Source organism: Macadamia integrifolia, chromosome 4 (genome assembly GCF_013358625.1).
Source record: "Macadamia integrifolia cultivar HAES 741 chromosome 4, SCU_Mint_v3, whole genome shotgun sequence".
Lineage (NCBI taxonomy): Eukaryota > Viridiplantae > Streptophyta > Magnoliopsida > Proteales > Proteaceae > Macadamia > Macadamia integrifolia.
In genome coordinates this window covers 17,427,516-17,446,837 of record NC_056560.1, presented here as the reverse complement: position 1 = coordinate 17,446,837, position 19,322 = coordinate 17,427,516, and the positions used below count along the sequence as shown (strand labels likewise).

Sequence of the window (19,322 nt, the reverse complement as noted above, 5' to 3'; positions counted from 1 at the left end):
GGTTTCTATTAATAGCCATTAATATAAAGATAAGTCTCTCTCTCTCTCTTATAATTGTTTTTTTCACAACACAATCCATATTGGTCTTTTATTTTAGCAATTAAAAAAACACCTACTTTAGAAACATTTTCGTCTTTTTTTTTTTTTTTTTGCGTTTCTGGCAACCAATGTTTTATCTAGCCAAAAAAAAAAAAAAAAAAAAAGGCCATCAATTTTTGTACTGTGGAAATTATTGATGGAAGTCTTAATGGATAGCCATCATATATCCGCGAAGATTGCATGACTGATCAAGCAAATATGGGTTTCCCTCCTTAAGCACTTCATGTCCATCTTACTAGAAAAGATGGCTCAATTCACCAAGAATATGTTGGTTTACAGTAATAATTTTTTATGTGGATGCCATCCTTATGATGGCTATTTATGGTGCAGCAAATTTGGAAAAAATTTGGTTCCAGTTGCAGAGGAAACCTGCTTTGTCCTATAATCTGTTATCTTCTGTTTGAATGCTTCCAGAGCTATTGTCGCTGAAAAAGCACCGAAGAGATATCTCATAGGCAGCAAAGATGGCTCCATTCACCACGAAAGCCCGAGCAATGGCAGTACCCAAACCTCTCCACAGAACTCCAAAGCCCTCTTCTTTGACACTCTTACGAAAACAATCAATAATGCCAAGATATTTGGGCGGCGGATGATCCGATGGAGATTGCATTTGAGCCTGAAGTCTCGTCTTTACCACATCCAATGGATAGCAACACACCCAACTGGCAACCCCTGCCAGTCCTCCGGCAAACAACATCGTTTGGAGGCTCTCCTGACCACTTTTTCGACAACCTGGGTGGAGTTGCTCTCTTGTGCGCTCGTACGTCCAGAAGTAAAACCCATGAGCTGGTGCGTCTCGGAGGGCAGTGATGGTGAGGCCTCTGTAGAGCCCCTTCAGTCCTTCTCTCCCGAAAATGTATTTAGCCATTCTTACTGGACTTCCTTGTTGATCGTTTGAGTGATGGTTATGTAATTTTCTTGTCGTTTGCTGCAATTGGAGGCGTATCTTCAATAGCTCAACAGGGGTAAGCAGCAAACTCTGTAAGGCCCCTGTTCCAAAGCCTGCTAATGCCACGCTTTTGTAGGAAGGAGGATCTATTTTGTTGATCGATGAATCAAATGCTCTGGATAGAACTGCATAAGTTTGAAACACTAAGGCGTTCTGCAACCAAAGAGGTAAAGAATATTACGCAACCCATCGTTGAATGCTTAAACAGAGTTCCACTCAACCACGCTAATTGGAATTTCATTTCTGGAAAGAGTAAAGATGATTACGTTTCTACTTTCCAGGGTTTTTCAAGATCTTTCACCTAATTTCAGATCAGCAGGTTTCTTTTTCCAGTGATTGGGGATAATCAAGATGAGCCATCCAAAGAAAACAGATAAGTTGAATTTAGATGGAGGAGAGCTTGTTTATCACAGAAGATACAAGATCAAGGGTAGCGTTTGAAGAAAACCGTAAATCAGATCATACTAAAGGTTTTAAAACTAGACTAACGAAAAAGCAAGTAGAAAAAAGGGAGGAGCTGGTGGAGGAAATTAACCTGGAAGGTGACAGAGGCTACCGGAGCAGCCATGCCACGGTATAACGCGGAAGGTCCCTCAGAAGAGACGATCTGGCGGAGGAGGCCAATGGCAGATCTAGTGGGATTTGAAGGTTGTTGAAGACGGATCCTCAGCGTGTCCAGTGGGTAACCTGAGATTACGCCCGCTGCTCCACCGAACCCTCCTGCTACGAACTCTCTCCCCCAACTGGTCGCTAGAAACTCTGGCCAGAAGTCCATCTTCTTCCACTCCCATTCCACACAGGCTCAGCCCCAACCCAACTCAACACACCACTCTCTCCCAAATCAGTGATCACTATATTTCTAAACCCAGAAACGCAGATAATCTCTATCGATCGCTTACTAGAAATTCCTCCTTCTTCAAGGATAAAGCATTCAACCCAATTGTTCTAATCTGTCCCTCTTGCTCTCTCTTCTCTTCAGCCAAGAGCCAAGCTAGCTCAGATTACCGTTTGGTCCATAGAATCTATCGCAGAGCACAAACCCAGTAAGGAAGGTAAAGATCTTCCTAGTTTTCAGCTACAGCCCAAATAATCTTTCTTCATTCCAATAAAAGCACGCAGAAAGAGTAGAGGGGTGAGGAGAGGTGAGGCCCTGAGGGAGAAGAAGAACAACAAAAATGAATGACTCAGAACCTTGGACAGTTTGCTCAGAATTTCACACACGTTCTGGGCCTCTGCCTTCAAACCATTTCGAAACAAAAGTTGCCGGAGGCTTCTCCTTTTAGTATGGGACCGGCCGCCCACCCACCCTCGGCCATCAGGAGGAAACGGCCAATTCTACTTTTGAGGGCTTCAATCCTAGTCTGCCACGTGGAATCCATGACTATTGCGGTACCACCTTAAAATCCTAACAAATTTCCCTCCAGGCTCCACCTCCCCATCCAGTTCCACAATGGGATCATACCAAAAAGAAGAAGAGCTTCCCACGAGGGGAGAACGTGATGGGTAGGTGAATGGGTGGACACGTCACTGGCTCCACAATAAGGGGAGGCTGCTGACCGCCGTTGGATACGAATCCTTTTCACTGTAACTCTATATCCATTAGGTTTGACCCACATTAGTTGGGCATGATGTCGGCCACTGTGGATGATCGGATGGAATCCTTCAACATGATTGAGCACTCCGACTCATATTGGGACATTGTGAATCGGTGACTTTAGATTCTAAATTCTAATGGCCCGTTTGGTATCATTCTAAAAAAACGTTTATGAAGTTTTTTCGTTTTGTTGTAACGAAAAAACAGAATCTTCTGTTTGGTGCACTTATGATTCGTTTCTATTTTTTTGGAACAAAAAGTGAAAGAAAAAAAAACTGAAAAAACGAGATTGGACGGAACTCCATTTTGGAGTTCCGTCTTCCCAGTTTCGTTCCATTTTACAAAAAAAATAAAAAAAAATTTCTCGATAAAAATCTAAAATTTTGAAATACCATTTTTTCGTTTAAAAACTGCGTTTTGACACAGAAACTGAAATTTTCGTTTTTGACATGAAACGGTATTTTTGGAACAGAAACGATACCAAACGGACCCTAAGATGAAGAGATTCAAGATTTCATAATTCTAAGGGAGGGGACCCCACCAATGCCCAACCTACGTGGGCAAGCGGGGAAAGGCCTAAAGCACTTTGATCCAAAACCCTAGCTTACGCCAGGAGTCATGGGTGCGCATGATCTGATCACTGTGCCTTTTGTGTTTGTGTTGCAGATCCACGTAGGTGGGTGTGAGTGTGTGACTGAGTTTGCTTAGGGGGCGTTTGGTTCGAATTTTTCATCGAATCACATTCTATAGAATCGTGTTTCTCATTAATAAAAAACTGTTTGGTTCACATTAACAAAAAAAAGTGATCTAGAGTCTTGGTGTTTATTGGAATCACCCATTTACACTAGAATGGTGATTCAATTGGATTAACCTGGTTAGGTAAATCCAAGATCGAATCACTTGATTCCTGGGTTCATATAAAAACCTTAGAATCAGGGTGATTTCACTTGTCAGGTTTTCACATTTCCCATCTTTCGACGAGAGATGAACACAGGCTTCTGAAAACCGAACACAGGTGAGATTTCTGAAACTGAACGCATGTTTCTTCTTCTTCTTCTTCTTATGAGTCGTCGGTCGTTATCTTTCAGATTCCTAACTTCATATCTAGGTTTTCAACTTATCTTTCTTCCTCATTGTATAAGATTTAGGGATTGGCTTCGTCGATCAACTGAAGAAAGGGGTGTTTTCTAGATTGTAGGTATGGTTCTTTATCTTCTTCAAATCTAGTTGCGAAACCCTAGATTGGGAGGTTTTTCTTCTTCTTTTTGTTGAAAACGGAATGACAAAATCTGTTTGTGTGGTTTTTCCGTTTCTTTTCTTTGCATCTTCTTCATAATTTATGTTTCTTTCTCATTTCCAAACATAATCACGGGAATCGTCTGCCGAGCTCTTTGTCTTGCGGGCTTCTCCTTCAAGCTCTTGACTCATCAATCCAACAAATCAATTATCTTTTATTCCAAGGAAGCTTCAGGATGAGGATGTCCTTTGATCACCATTATTAAAAACCAGCAGCTAATAGGAGCAAACAAGCAATGAAGCAAGCACCCTTTATGGGGAATTGAGCACATCACAACCTCCAAATGCCCAATTCATAAATTCATAATTGATGGAAAGATTTCAGAATTTTAAATTTAGAACAAAGTTAGATTCACATGTGTAATGTGCCATGTGACTGAGCTCATTGTAATATGACTTGTGATTGAGATTCACATGTGTAATATGACATGTTCTCTTATATATAGAACCACATAACAAACTTAATAGAATATGCCAAAAGAAGATGTTCCACATCAAGAAAAAATAAAAATAAGAAATACCTGAATACATGTCGATTCCACATTTTTTGACTTAAATAAAGACTGTGGAGATAATAGGTGGGTGCCAATGAGTTGGGTGCATACTAAAATCCTCCCAACCATGGTTCTAAGTATAATGAATTAAACTAATCATATCTGACATAAAAAAAAACAAAAAAAAAATACAGAAAAACTTAATACCGACCCAAAACCATTAGAGAAAGAAATCAAAACATGTTTTTAGGAAAAAATTAAGGATTCAACACTATATTAATTTTTTTTTTAGATGCACGACGCCTATTCCGATACCATGCACTAAAATCATGCCTTGTAATTTTCTTCTTATTTTCCTCTTCAATTTAATATATTTATTTATTAAAAAAAATACAAAAAAAATCTACTACACACACTATTGGAATTGATAGCTCACGAGTGCCACTCTTTTTTTACATATTACAAAAAAAAAAAAAATAAATAAAGAAGTCCATCTTTAGAATAAATTTTTGTTTTTTGAATTTTTTTTTTCATTATTATTCTAACAGAACATAGTTCACAAACTCACAGACAACCAAATAGTTTTTCACTCAGAATCAACTGACATAATCAGGGTAACCAAATAGTTTTTCACTCAGATTCAACTGATAGAATTAGGGTAACCAAAATTTTTTTTACCAAGAATAAATTGTTCCAAAGAAACTCATCCATATGAGTTACATCCAGAATCCTTACTCCCTAGAAAGTGGTTCGATGGAAAATTTGAACCAAAGCCCCCTTATAATGTCAGTTTCCCCAGTCTGCTTGGACGCCCCCATGCTTTGTCTGATTAGAATCATAGAACCACAAGATCATCCAAGGACAAGGAAGATGATGTCGATACACATGCATGGGAACATCTCACGAGTTAGGACTTGGGCTTATTGTTTGCCATGTGTATCACACTCATCGATGAAAAGTTATGGGACAATCTAGATCTAATTGATCAATTTTTTTTTTAATCAAACGACTTTAACCATTAGATACATGTGATCAAATGTGAAGGGTAGCCGAATTTGTAAGGAATCTTTGTTCCAGGAAGTATGCGATTTTAAATTTGACTCATCTTTCTTCTTGGGGTTATTTATATGGGGTGTAATTTTTCAGTGAAAATTGAATAGTTCTCATTCAACCCCAGTGTCAAAGATCTGAATACCCATCACTGACGAAAAAAAAATAAAAATCTATGTGGTCCATTTTTTCTTGTTTGATGGAACCATTTAATCTCTATATGTAATGCAATTGTTTTGTATTGTCCCGGTCCTACCAAAGAAGAGGGTAGGTTGTGTCAAGAGCGGTGAATCTTCACGTATGTGAATGTACGTGAATGTCCCTTATCCGTAGATATGACATCTATTAAATGAGGAAAGAGAAAATAGATGTCTTATCCACGGATCAGGGACGTTCACGTACATTCACGTACATGAAGATTCACTGGCCTCAGTTGCACCTAAGTGGTAGGAAATATTGTACGGAATTATTTTAAATTAATATAAAGCTATATAACAGATAAAAAAAAATGTATTACAATAAGTTAGAAAATAAAATTTACCTAAAAATTAAGTATATTGTTTCCCAAAACAGGGATGATATCTTACATAATTGATACACTTGACATCCATGGAAAACCCCATCCTCATCATGCTTAAATGTGCTTATTAATTCTATACAACCCATATAATAATAATAATAATAATAATAATATAATAATAATAATAATAATAATAATAATAATAGGAAATTACATTTTCCTCCCCTGACCTTTGGCTTAATATCAAGTTACCCCACGTACTTTCATATATAGCAATAACCGTCCTAGTTTAAGGATTCTGTCAAACGACACTAAAGTGATTGACGCTATCAAACTGGCCTATAAAAACACCAATTTACCCTTGTGTCTAATACGTATATTTTCTCTCCCTTTTCCTTATATTTGAGCCTGTTCTTAAGCTCGCCTGATGCAGAGAAGAAGAAAGACAGCAGCAAGGTTTTTTCACCGTGACCTAACCCAATCCCATATCGAAATTCTTGATCCAGAGACCATACCGATGACGCCTTACCTCAACGTAATTGCTTTGCTTGAGGGAGCTTTTCATTAATTCCTTTAAGGTCAGTAAAGCACCAGACCCAAAGGATACTAACTGGATCGTCTTCAAGATCAGGCGGTCCTTATCCCTTGCCCTCCTTCGAACAACGAAACCAACCTTATGTCCATTACAGTTCATGGTTCATAGACGTATGGAGTACAATGGTGAGGTTCTCATGTCGAGTAGATCGCATTTGAGGGCTATCCGGAGGACTCCACATTGTATTTCCTTTATGGACAAGAAGGTGGGTTGTCATGGAAAGTTCCAGATGAAGAGAGGGTCTGGAACTAAGACGGTCATGTTGGATACAAAAGAAGACATGTCCATGGCGGTGGCCATAGATGGTGCCTATCACCATTGATTTTGACGGTCTTGGAGGTAATAGTTGATGACGATGATGATGATGATCGTTGTTGACGCTTTCTTCTTCTTCTGATGAGTCTTCGGTTGTTGTTGACTCTTCTTCCCTTTGCTTGTCTTGATTTTCTTGAATGTCATCTCTCAGGCACGCGTTCATGTGTTTCTTGGTGTGGTGGTGGTGGGGGCAGCGATGGTAGTGGCAGTGTGGCTGGAGGAGAAGCACGGGCATATTGATCGACGGAGAAAGTCGATCTTCGTCATCCTCGGGAGAGTTCAGTCGCTTGATATATATAAAAGGGTTACCCACCAGTTTCCAAAAGTTTATCTTTGTTCTCTCCCTCTCTTGCTCTGCTTCTTACCTGCTACTGCTTCTCATCCTCTTCTTGTGTTAGTAGTCTTTGTTTGGGAAAATGGGTAACAGCTTGCAATGCGGGAAGGGGGACAAGAACAAGAAAAAGATCAAAGGATCTGTTTTGTTGATGAAAAATGTCTACTTACACGCCTCTGTACTTGACCGGTTCATGAGTTCTTGGGAAAAGGAGTTTCAATATGAGTTTTGAATCTTGATAAATCAAATCTCAGATTATTGATTTGTTACCTTGAAGTAAAGTCCTAAGTCCTAACCAAACTTCTATATGAAAATTTAAAGACAGGGTGTTCATTCATAGCTGCAGAAATTGAACATTCAGCATATAAGGGAGAAATTTGTCCAGAAAAATATATAGCTCTGGTTTCAATAAAACAATAGGTATCCTTATTTCCAATCAAAGAAATCCATATTTGGGATTTAGACCCATCAGTTTTTGCTTTGTCATCTACAAAGTGAGAGTCAAATGTATGGTTGATAGAATGAAGGTTTTTTTTTTCAAATAAAATCCTTCATTAATTAAGGAAGATAGATAGGATATTAATGTCAGGATCAACAGGGTTATTGTAGAACCTATTGTCCATAGCCCTTTTGCTTAATAATTTTGTTGGCCCCAATCAGAACACCTTTGTCGCATTCCATATTTGATTATTAAATTTCATTTCACTTTACATCCAAAATCCTTTGCTATAAATATAAAATAAAAATAATAAAAGTTGAGAATGCTAGTGTTATGCCCAACACTATTTCCGGCTCTTTCATACTCTATGGAAAAGTCTTTTTACCCCTCCGACCCCAAATCTCCATTGATTGAATCATTGAACCACTAGCTCCAGGAAAGCTAGCCACTTGCCCAACCTTTGCCCATATATTTACTATAATTTATATGCAGCCAAAGCCCATACCTGAGGCTAGGCTCATATGAAGGCCATAGCCCATGCCCGAGCCCAACCCTATCTCAAAACTCAATAAGAGATCAAAGATATCTTGCATTGGACCAGAACTTTTTGGGCCCATTTGATAATGTTTATGTCGAAACATAAATTTTCGTTTCTAGAAACAGAAACATAATTGAAAGTGTTTGAAAAGTCATGTTTCTATAAGCTGATAGTAACCAACGAAAGAATGACTACGAGTCATTTACAGAAATAGCGAAACAAGTTCTACTTGTTTCTCCTGGCTCGTTTCTTAAACCATAAATAGGTAGAAATTTCAATTTCTATTTTCGAAAATAAGTGAAACGAAATAGTTTTATCAAACGCTTTTTGTTTTGTTTCTGCTTTTTCTAGATACAGAAACGATAAAAACGCATTTCTTGAAACATTATCAAATGTCCCTTTTGTCTTCCATAAACTGTTCTTGCATTGGACAAGGACAATTTATGCCTTAAGGTGGAACCTACTCATATTATAACTATAGAACTATAGAAGGCTTTTGTTTCATTTTTTGAAAGGTAGAGGAACGGGTTTGGATCCTAAGGAAACGGATGGAGAAAGTTATAAAGCTCTTCATGTCGGGTCAACGGGTTCATATTACCAGGTTGGTGGAAAAACCGATTCCTAATTTCCCTGTTCCGAGATCCAAGTTTCCAACCCTTGTTCTGAAAAATCCGTGGAAGCGGTGAACGGTGGTGTGATTGGATGATCCACTGACATTATCTTATCAGTGTCAATACTTCCTTCCTTCAAGCTCCCTTCACTTTCTCCCAGTCGCTCTTTTTCATCTGCTCCAATGGAGAGGATCACTCTGAAGCCGCCTCCCTTTCCAGCTAAGATGAGCTCGGGATATGTCTCGGCTGTTGGTTTCCCCATGTCATGCCTGAAGAGTCCATGTGCCAATCAATCCCGAAGGATTATGGTTACAAGGGCAGCCATTGCTCTGGAGCAGGAGACGCAGACCAAGGTCTCCCTTTTAAGAATAGGCACAAGAGGAAGGTTCTATGTTCCGACTTTCTTCAAATTTTTATGGGGTTTTCCTTCAATTGCTCGAAATGTAGCATGCCATGCTTATCACTAGCCCTAATGCTTCCTTTGGGTTTCTCCTATGTCTAATCTGTTGAGCAATTTGATTAATTGTTTTGCTACTTCTTTCTTTCGGGATTTGGGCGGCTTTGGCTGGAAAAAATGCTGGCTGCAATGCTTTATTTGATGTTTCCTGTAATTTTAACTCACGAATTTGATTATTTTATCTGGATTTTACTTCAGTTAGTTCTTATAAAGGTTATTGGTCTTTTGTGCATCTGTATGGGTGTGACTAATATTGTTAGAAATCGTCCAATTGTGTGGCAGACTGGTACCATCTGCAGTTTTTCTTGTTTGATGGAGGATATTCTTTAGAAGCTGAATCTATTCATTCATGTGAATGACTGAACTTGTTCTTTACGTAGGACAGCCCACTAGCACTTGCTCAGGCCCATGAAACCCGGGATAAGCTTATGGCAACACATACAGAGTTGGCTGAGGAAGGAGCTATCGAAATTGTCATTATCAAGACCACAGGAGATAAAATCCAAAACCAACCGCTCGCTGATTTAGGAGGAAAGGGCTTATTCACAAAAGAGATAGATGAGGCCCTCTTGAATGGGGAAATTGACATTGCTGTACACTCAATGAAAGATGTTCCTACTTATTTACCTGCTGGGACAATTTTGCCTTGCAACCTTCCACGAGAGGATGTCCGGGATGTGTTCATTTCATCAAGTGCAGCTTCTCTTGCGGGGCTTCCGATTGGAAGTATTGTTGGTACAGCTTCCCTCAGAAGAAAATCACAAATACTATACAGATATCCTTCACTGAAAGTAAGTGATATTTTCATTTTGCATTGTTACAATTGGAATTAGTATACATAAATATATATATATATATATATATTATTGTTTGAGAAACAAATGGTACATACTTCTCACAGCTGTGGAGGAGTCAGAAGAATGGAATTCATTTACTTTAGTAGCCTTTTGGTTGGCTTATAATGTGCTTACTTGGTGGATGAAGTGGGCTACCTGATTTATAGAATTTTGGCTTTTCAGTCTCTCCGATCTCAGAAGCTTTCCATATTATCGAGTATATCCTTGAAGAAACCCGATGATCAACCACCTGATTTCACATTTTCTGGTAGTAAAATATATCTCCTTATTTGATCTCTCTTCTCACCTTCATGATAGGAATCTTTCATGAAATGTGGATCTTCGGTCCATTTTTGGGTGAAAGTTGCTACTCTTGAGGGGACCTACTAAACATGTTTTGTTATGGATACGTTGAAAGTCTGACGGGTCCCTGACAATAGTTGTGAATGACAGCAATTGTTGATGCCATCGACAGATTTTTTGTGTTTGCAAGATTATTGGGGAAATTTCTCTCTTAAGGACTTTAAGCGATTTGCCTTTCCGGATTTTCCCTTCATTTTTCCTCTTATTTTGTTTCCTATCTCTCTTAGAAAATGAAACCCCTCCTCCCACCCCCCACCCCCCAAAAAAAGGAGGAGATATCTAAATGACCATGCCCTGACGATTGCACCCAGTTGACAAAATTCCCAACATGATTGACTTGCGAGAACCAACACTGAATAATTACATGCCCAACCACTGCAACAGCCTCGACCAGAATCCAGAAAAGAAAGTACAAACAAAAACTTAAAACGAGGGTTAGACACCCTCTTCTTGCTCCTATTGACTCCCCCGTCATTGGGCCTAGTGAAGGTTTTAGTAGTTTGGCTCTTGGATATGGGCTTCATATGGTCTCTTTAGACCTTTTAGAGTTTAATCAGCATCATGTTCTACTTTGCCATATCCCTTGCTTCCACCCTTTTCTGAAAACTGAAGTTATTGGGTTGTACCTACCAAGTAAGGAAAACCCCACTTTCCTGATATTGAGTTTTTTTTTTTACGGTGGGTTACCTTGAGAAACTTTGACAGTGTGACTGACATTTAAAAATCGGTGCATTATGTACAAACAACATAGGAAGCCTGGAAGCATCAGTGGTGTTGAGTGGAAGTTGCTGGGTGTCTTTGGGATTATGTTCTCACCATAGTTGCGTTGAATTGGGCAATGGCATCGGAGTTCTGAAATGTTCCATTTATTGGTTGCATTCTCTATTTTGTCCTACTGTTTGAGTCTTATGGATATACAACTGTATTTTGCATGATGAGGATGGATCCGAACCAGGATTCCTGATTTTGATCAATCATAGGATTTGGGTGTTGGTCACATCAGCAATGCTTAGATAGTTTACTTGGTAATTAATTTGAAGGATTTCTAAGAAACAAAGAGGACAGTTACATCAGTGGGATGATGAAGTTGTACAGTGATGAAATTGTATGGCTTACTTTTTTTTTGGTGGGGGGGGGGATTGTTGTTCCTTATAGTTTGAATGCGTTCACCTTGTACAGTTTTCATGTGTTAAAGATAATGCTTTAGAACTTTAGGTACTCTTAAGTTGGAGATGGGCACTCAAAAAGTTTGGTGGTGTAATGTGGTTGCTCCAGAAGATTGCTATTCCGTTGTCATCCTTTTTGTTTTCTTTTGGATAAATAATCATTTTATTAGGGGGTGTTGGGGGGGGGGGGGAGGTCTAGGGCTGCTGTTCCATGGTTCTCTCTTGAATACATTTATTGGTGTCAATTCTCTGAATATTCTGTGATTTTGTGCTTTGAAATATCTCAAATGTATATCTGGGTTTTCATGCATGTGGTCTGGAAGGGGATGATTACACTTATGAGACCATGGAGATCTTAAGATATAGTTTTTTTTTCCCTTTACTTCTGTCAGTCTGTTTTGTTAGGGGATGGGTATGGGTAGGTAGTGAAGTCCTGCTGCTTGGCTGTTTTTTTTTTTGGGGGTGGGGCGGTGGGGGTGGGGGTTGTGGGAGTGTGGTGGTGCGGTTTTCTATGAATAGGGAGTTGAGGTGGGTTCTTTTCTGTTCTTATCTTAGTAAAAGTTTGTAGAAGTTGATGATCAAAATTGATACTTTTTTTGCTTCATAAGATTGTTATCTGATTCAATTCCATCACTAGTAGGCATAGAATAATTTTTATGAATTGTTTCTCCTCCTTTCCTTCTATACATTCTCTTTTGTTGCAGGTGGAGGAAAACTTCAGAGGGAATGTACAGACACGATTGAGAAAAGTTAGGGAAGGAGTTGTACAAGCAACCTTGTTGGCATTGGCTGGGCTAAAACGCCTAGAAATGGAAGATAATGCCACTAACATCATATCTGTTGATGAAATGCTTCCAGCTGTTGCTCAAGGGGCCATCGGGATTGCATGTCGAAGCAATGACAGCAAGATGGTATGTGGATTATTATCTTAGATAACATTCAATGGCCTCTTAGCTTAGGTACCACAAAATTATCTGACTGATATCAAAAGCATTGGATCCTGCTATTCCTTTGACTGTTTAATGGGACCCAAGGTGCTTAAACCTGTGAGAATTGATGGTTACCAGTTTTCCCGCTAATAGCACCTGTTTACTCATTCATTGCATGATTTCATCTTTAAAACCTCTGCATGATAAATATATATACATCAAACCCTTTGCAATACCCTTACCTTGGAAGCTTAATGATTTGGTATGTTGTTTTACATTATTAAAGTTGCAGACAGATTGCTCTGGTGTGAGATTACTCTTGGAGAGTGTAAAGCCTCTTTGCAACTGAATCAGATTCTTTTTCCATGCAAATAGGCTTTGGAGCTCAAATTGCTAGGATCTTCATGATTTATATTTAGTTTTGCAGCATCTGCTGCATGGTGAAAAGTTGATAATTAATGTACTTAAAGATGGTGGTAAGTGTGCTGTATGCAACATATTCATGGAGACGACATGTTTACTGTGGTAATCCTTGTAAAGGCTGATATGCTGGCATGTCTTAGTTGGCTTTTACTTTATATAGAATTTATTATATGTTAGCTACTAGTTATATATGTATAATGAACTTGAACTATAGAGAATAACAACCAGGAACAACTGATGCATGCCTGCATTTACTAGTGGAAATGTATAATTGGTTGTTTTAGATAAATTCTAGTTTTTTTTTTTTTTTTTTTTTTTTTTTGAAGTAATTTTTCTTTACCGATTTTAAAACCTTTTAATTTTGAAAACAAAGGAAAAAAGTTTGAAGGTGAACTTGAGATCCTTTCTTGCTTTGCCCAATTTGTATCCCTTGACAGCTAGGAAACTTTTGGTTGGACATATAATTGTTGACTCTTTAAGTGAAATGGGAATGTGGGGACTAATTTTATACTCATGGGTGTGGCAATGTGTGCTGAATTGTGTGCTTAAATGTGCTGATTCTGGTCAGTAGGTGTGGTGGGATGTGTGTCCATACTTATTAGATGTGGGAGCCTCCTTTGCTTAGATTAGATGCATAATGACACACATGAAATATAGTAGTTATATCATTACACTATGATCTTGTCGTTGAAACACAGCCCTAAGACGATGCAGAAGATAATAGAAAAACAAGAACAAGCAATGCACATAGATATATGAGGTTTGGCAAGATTGCCTACGTCCCCAGTGAGATGAGATTCTGCTTCACTATCAATGGAGAATAGGGTTGCAGTGCTCGTCCCTCACACGTCTCAGTATTGCTTGCATTACAGAGAAAGAAACCCTCGCTACAAATATATAGCGAAAACCCTAATCCGAAAAGTACACAATTGCCCTCAAATAAAATATTCGAGCGGGGGGCTGTGCTCCCCTACACCCCCTGTTATGCAGGGGGACCTCCTGCCCCCCTTGCAACCCCCATGGCCCGCTAACCAGCTAGCGGGACCGCTGTCCTGCCTGTTGAGGTGCTGCACCAGTACTGCCTGGATTAAACTGTAATGGAATACAAGACATCGTACACCAACACTTGTTCCATTTTGTCTTGTCATTGGGGAGCGAACAACAATTTTACTAACCAAAAATTTCACTTTTTATTTGCATGGTATTAATGCTGCACAGTGTTTTCCTTAGATTCATGTTTAGGAGACATTCCTCATACATCAAAACAGTCTAGAAATGTAACACGAACAACATCCTTGTTCATATAACAAGTCTCTTTTCCCCACGTCACAACTGCAAAATATTTCAGAGTTCTGTGGGGGCCTTACTTGAGCTAAACTTATTATTATATAAATCCTTTAGTCTCTGCAACAAATATCCTGACAATGGCTTCTTGTTCCCACCACCAATGCTTTGGTAGAACCTCCTCCTTGCCACCTTTCTGCAGGTTCGAAAGATATCTTGGAACTCTCTTGATGTAGGTCGAGCCGTAAAAAGAGGTCCAAGATGGGTCAATGGTGGCCCCAAAAATTGGGCCATATCCCAATCTGTTCTAGCCTGTCGAATACCAGGGTCTTCTCACTATTCCAGGCTACCGGTTGGGAGATAGGGCAGCTTCTAGAAGGCCAAAAACATCCCCTACCGATTCTGATTTTATCTCATTATATGCCTTGGTCAGCAAGGTTTAGTAATTTATTTTTTTAGGAAACTAACCATGTTTAACTATTTTCTAATTAGCCTTCTAAAAACTTCTAAAACAAACTAGCAACTGGGCCCACCAATGAGCGTAATTCGCACTCATTTCCAAAAAATTACATTTAAGCTCCATAATCCTGGATTTTATGTAAAACCCAGATAAAAAACTTGACCCTCTGTTTTAATTAAATTTCCCAATTCATCCGTTCTCCCTTGAATACAGGCTGAAGGGCCTCCTCTTGTGTTGCCACAGCCTTTACTGCCAAGCTTCCCCCATCGAAGAAAATAATAGTTTGGCTCTCCTTTTTCGGCTGACCTAATTGGTAGCTTTGATCGTTTCAATGGCCCCACGCTACAACCTGCTTTTGGTTGCAGTGTTGCACTATCCCATTTGGTTCACTGAGCATGAATAAAATTATTAAATTAAGCCTAAAAAATGCCTTCATACATGAGGGTATAAATTCCTTTACACTCAATTTTGAAATTCGATGTTTCTATGGTATTGTTGCTCTTCAAATTTATCTGAACACATGTTTCTTTCCCTAGTGTCGGTACAAACTTGAAATTTTCTTGTCTTTTGCGTTTGGTGCCTCTTTACCTATTTGTTATTATTACTAATTTTTTACTTTGTATTGATTGATACCTGAAGGGATGATTCAGATGGGTGGGGGGATGATTGGGCCGCTTTCATCTATGGGTTCGTGTTTTATATTGGATGCTTTGCTGTTCCATGCTGAGATAAGCGGACCGGCCGGGTGTTGGTGTGGGTTGTGTTTGTCTCATAACACATGTCTAAGCCTGCTCTCTTTTCCATCTAATCACAAACCTAGCCAAATGATGTTACTTTTATGAATATACCCTTATGTTATATTGGTGTTTTACCTTCCCTGTTCATCTATCATGTATGAATTAAAGACCTACATACCAACAATTTTTGCCTTTTATTTTCACATCATCAGCTTATATTTTTGAGTTCATTGTTTTTCTTCTGGGTTTGCTTTTGATACAAACCTGGGGTTTATGGGTCTTTGGTAGAGTTTTACCCTTTTCACCAAGACAGAGGAACCATATAGCTGAAAGCATTCAGAGACCCTGCTTATTACCTGATTCCCCTGTGTTGCTCCAAATTACCTTTCTGAGGTGGGAAGTTCTGTTAATTGAGCTTGGGTATGCTTTCTGTGAGTTCTAGTGGCCTGGACTGAAGACTGTTAGACCAAAGGGATATTGTTGACTATGTCCTGTTTCTGTTAGATCAAAGGGATATTGTTGCTATGAGGTCATGATCTGGAGTCTGGACCAGGATCAACTCTATGTCAACTCTTCTAAACTCTCTTCCAGCATATTTGGATAAGTGAATTTTGGGATAATTTGCTTCTTACTTTTGATGGGTACCAAATGAATTTATTTATACGAGTTAAAATTTGCAAATGCTAAGGGACTTAAATGATATTTTTAATCTAAAGTGGGACAATTTGCATAGCTTTTGAAATCCTTCCTGTTATGTAGTTCTTTTAAATGTGTTTCTTACTGCAGGCTGATTACATAGCTTCACTGAATCACGAGGAGACCAGATTAGCAGTGGCATGTGAGCGAGCTTTTCTTGAGACCCTAGATGGGTCATGTAAAACACCAATTGCTGGCTATGCATATCGAGAGAAAGAAGGGTATTGTGTGTTTAGAGGATTGGTGGCTTCTCCTGATGGCACCCAAGGTAAGACAACTTGATGAAAGCTACTTCACAAAGTGGATCTTTGTATTTGTTATATTTTAAAAGGGAAAAGGTTGAGCATGCTGCCGGTATACCTTAAGCTAGCACCCACTGTGTCTCTCTCTCTTCCCCCTTTTGAAATGACCCCCCACCCCTCCTGTATGACACCTGATCTGGTGCCCCCATTGTTGCTGTCTGCTAGCTTACCATATACTGGCGGCATACCTATCTCTCCCTTTAAATAACAACTGTATTCCGGCCATGCAACCATACTGTGGGTGTAGCTTCCCTGCTAGATACTACTTTGAAAAGCACAAGGCACAATTGATGTACAACTTTGCAAATTGTACTTCAACTGTTTGGTTGGGGATTGTACTTCAGTAATGCCTTGTGCTGTTGCCAATTGCCTGCTGTACTTTCCTAGTTGCTCCTCTTGGCCATTTGATACCTGTAGTATAAGGTTTTTTTTTTTTTTTTTTTGTAACCCCCCTTTAATGGAGCTTTTTATCTCAGTGTTCGAGACTTCAAGAAAAGGTCCATATACGCAAGAAGATATGATTTTGATGGGAAAGGATGCTGGCAAGGAATTGCTTTCGCAGGCCGGTGCTGATTTCTTTGATTCTCTCAGAAGATAGTAGCAAAGAAAGGTTAAAGATAAATAGGAGAGGAATTAGTGTTCTGGGCTGGTGCCTGTCTCTGGCATTGCTGCCAATTTTTTTTCCGGGTGTGTCCAAAAGGGATAATTCATCTTTTTGAGCTGTTTGTATTTTATTTTATTTTATTTTTTTACTGTAGGGGGTAAATTTGCTTGTTTGTTGTAAATTTAGATGAAGCATTTAACATTTATTTATTTAGAAATCCAAGAGGGATTATTTTTACATTTCTGTAAACCTGAGAGGGATTTGATTATTGCTGTTCTTGAGTGGAGCAACTAGCTATTTCTTCCCCTTCTTTAATTTTCTAATTCAAGATTTGGAGCTCTTTTATAATTAGCAAAAAAGAGTTGAGGCATGGTTCCTAAGATAGTATGTCTGAGTCTCATGGCCAGAATTGGAAATAATACAGGGCACAAATTTGTACTCTAGTAATGGCTGTCATAAGGTCTATTATGGAGCAGGGGCATACTGCTATGGTGATATAATTTTACATTGATCCTCCTCCTCCTCCTCCTCCTCCTCCTCCTCACAGGCAAGAAAGGAGCAGTACGGGCGTATGAATAGAGGAAGGCAGTTCACTTTTCACGCATTAGTGTCTACGGCGTGGCATTTCAAACTGCACACGTTTGAAAGCCCTGGGACCTCTTCGGTTTGCTTCACGATCTCCAGTAAGCTATTTGGTTTCAACACTTCTCGTATTATGAGATCTGTAATAAGTATTGCTTATTCACTGGCCAATAAGGCTACAATCAATGAGCTCAGTTGCACTATCTCAGACAAAAATCTCTTTATGAATTTGCTTATCCAAAATTACAAGACCTTGTACACACGACTGTGCAGAAAACCTTTTGCCAAGATTAAATTTGAAAAATTAAAATGTGAACCACATGAAAGACCATCGAACATTCTACCAACCAAATCATCCATCCAGTTACTACCTAATATATATATATATATATATATATACACATCCAATTATTGCTAAGCTTGTCAACTTACTAAATGGAGATAGTTCGAATAGGTGTGGCTCGGAAGGTTGCAGTATCCATCAAGATATCACACATCATAGATATGCACAAAAAGATAGGAGTGACCAAGGTTAAAAAAAAGTCAAAAGAAAAATGAAAGTAGGTAAGACATCAAGCCTAGATGAGGTCCCAATTGAAATGTGGAAAAGCTTGGGACTATGTGGGGTATTCTGGCTAACCACAAGATTATGAGCACAAAGAGAAATGCTAGATGAATGGAGAAGTATTGTAGTTCCAGTCTACAAAAATAAAAGTGATATCCAAAGCTGCATAACTATAGAGGCATCAAACTTATGAGTCATACTATGAAATTAAATGAGAAGGTTATTGAAACCCACTTAAAAAGAGAAACTAGTATCTTAGGGAATCAAATCACTTTTATGCCTGGTAGATCCACGATAGAAGCTATTTACCTAATACAAAGGCTCATGGAAAGATTTAAAGCCTGCAAAAAGGTTCTCTATATGGTCTTCACTAACCTAGAAAAATCCTACACAGAGTCTGTTAATTTGGCATGTATTGGAAAAAATGAGTAAATATGTGGATATAATTAAATACATGTACGAAGGCGTTGTGACTAGTATGAGAACAGTAGGAGGTCAAGGTAGTGAGTTTATGATTAATTTGATTACATCAAGGATCAACTTTAAGTCCTTATCTGTTTCACATTTATCATGGATGATTTAACCAGAAACATTCAAGATGAAGTTCCGTGTTGTATTTTTTTGCTGATAATATTGTTTCTAGTGGACGAGACAGTAGTAAAGATTAACAATAAGTTGGAGTTATGAAGATCTACCTTGGAACCAAGAGGTCTTAAGGTAAGTAGAACGAAGACGGAGTATACGGTATATAACTTTAGTCGCACAAGTAACAATAACGAAGTGGTGAAATTCAAGGAGTGAGAGTTACCGCAAAGTGACTCTTTTAGAAATCTGGGGTCAGCCATAAATAAAAGGAAGGTGATATAGAAGATGATATTTTTCACATTATTAAAGTAGGATAGATGAAGTGGAGAGGTGCATCTGGAGTGTTGTGTAATTAACGTATTACTTTAAAATTTCAATGGAAATACTATAGGATGATCGTTAGACTGGCTATAATGTATGCGGTGGAATGTTAGGTTGTCAAGAAGTGTATTATAGATAAACTGAGTGTAACAGAGGTGAGGATGTTGAAATGGCTGTG

General features: G+C 38.7%; 2 protein-coding genes across 2 annotated transcripts; one reads left to right on the top strand and one right to left on the bottom strand.

Moving 5' to 3' along the window:
* Positions 1-352: 352 nt before the first annotated feature.
* Positions 353-2,333, bottom strand: LOC122075628 (mitochondrial arginine transporter BAC2-like). The gene is made up of 2 exons (XM_042640711.1): positions 1,584-2,333; positions 353-1,201 (listed from the first exon to the last, which is right to left on the bottom strand). The coding sequence occupies exons 1-2, from the start codon at positions 1,821-1,823 to the stop codon at positions 479-481; spliced, it is 963 nt and encodes a 320-aa protein (XP_042496645.1). The 5' UTR covers positions 1,824-2,333; the 3' UTR covers positions 353-478.
* Positions 2,334-8,874: 6,541 nt separating this feature from the next.
* On the top strand, positions 8,875-17,328 carry LOC122076881 (porphobilinogen deaminase, chloroplastic). Its single transcript, XM_042642489.1, has 5 exons — positions 8,875-9,219; positions 9,677-10,082; positions 12,361-12,567; positions 16,276-16,453; positions 16,964-17,328. The coding sequence occupies exons 1-5, from the start codon at positions 9,017-9,019 to the stop codon at positions 17,083-17,085; spliced, it is 1,116 nt and encodes a 371-aa protein (XP_042498423.1). The 5' UTR covers positions 8,875-9,016; the 3' UTR covers positions 17,086-17,328.
* The last annotated feature ends 1,994 nt before the right edge of the window (positions 17,329-19,322 follow it).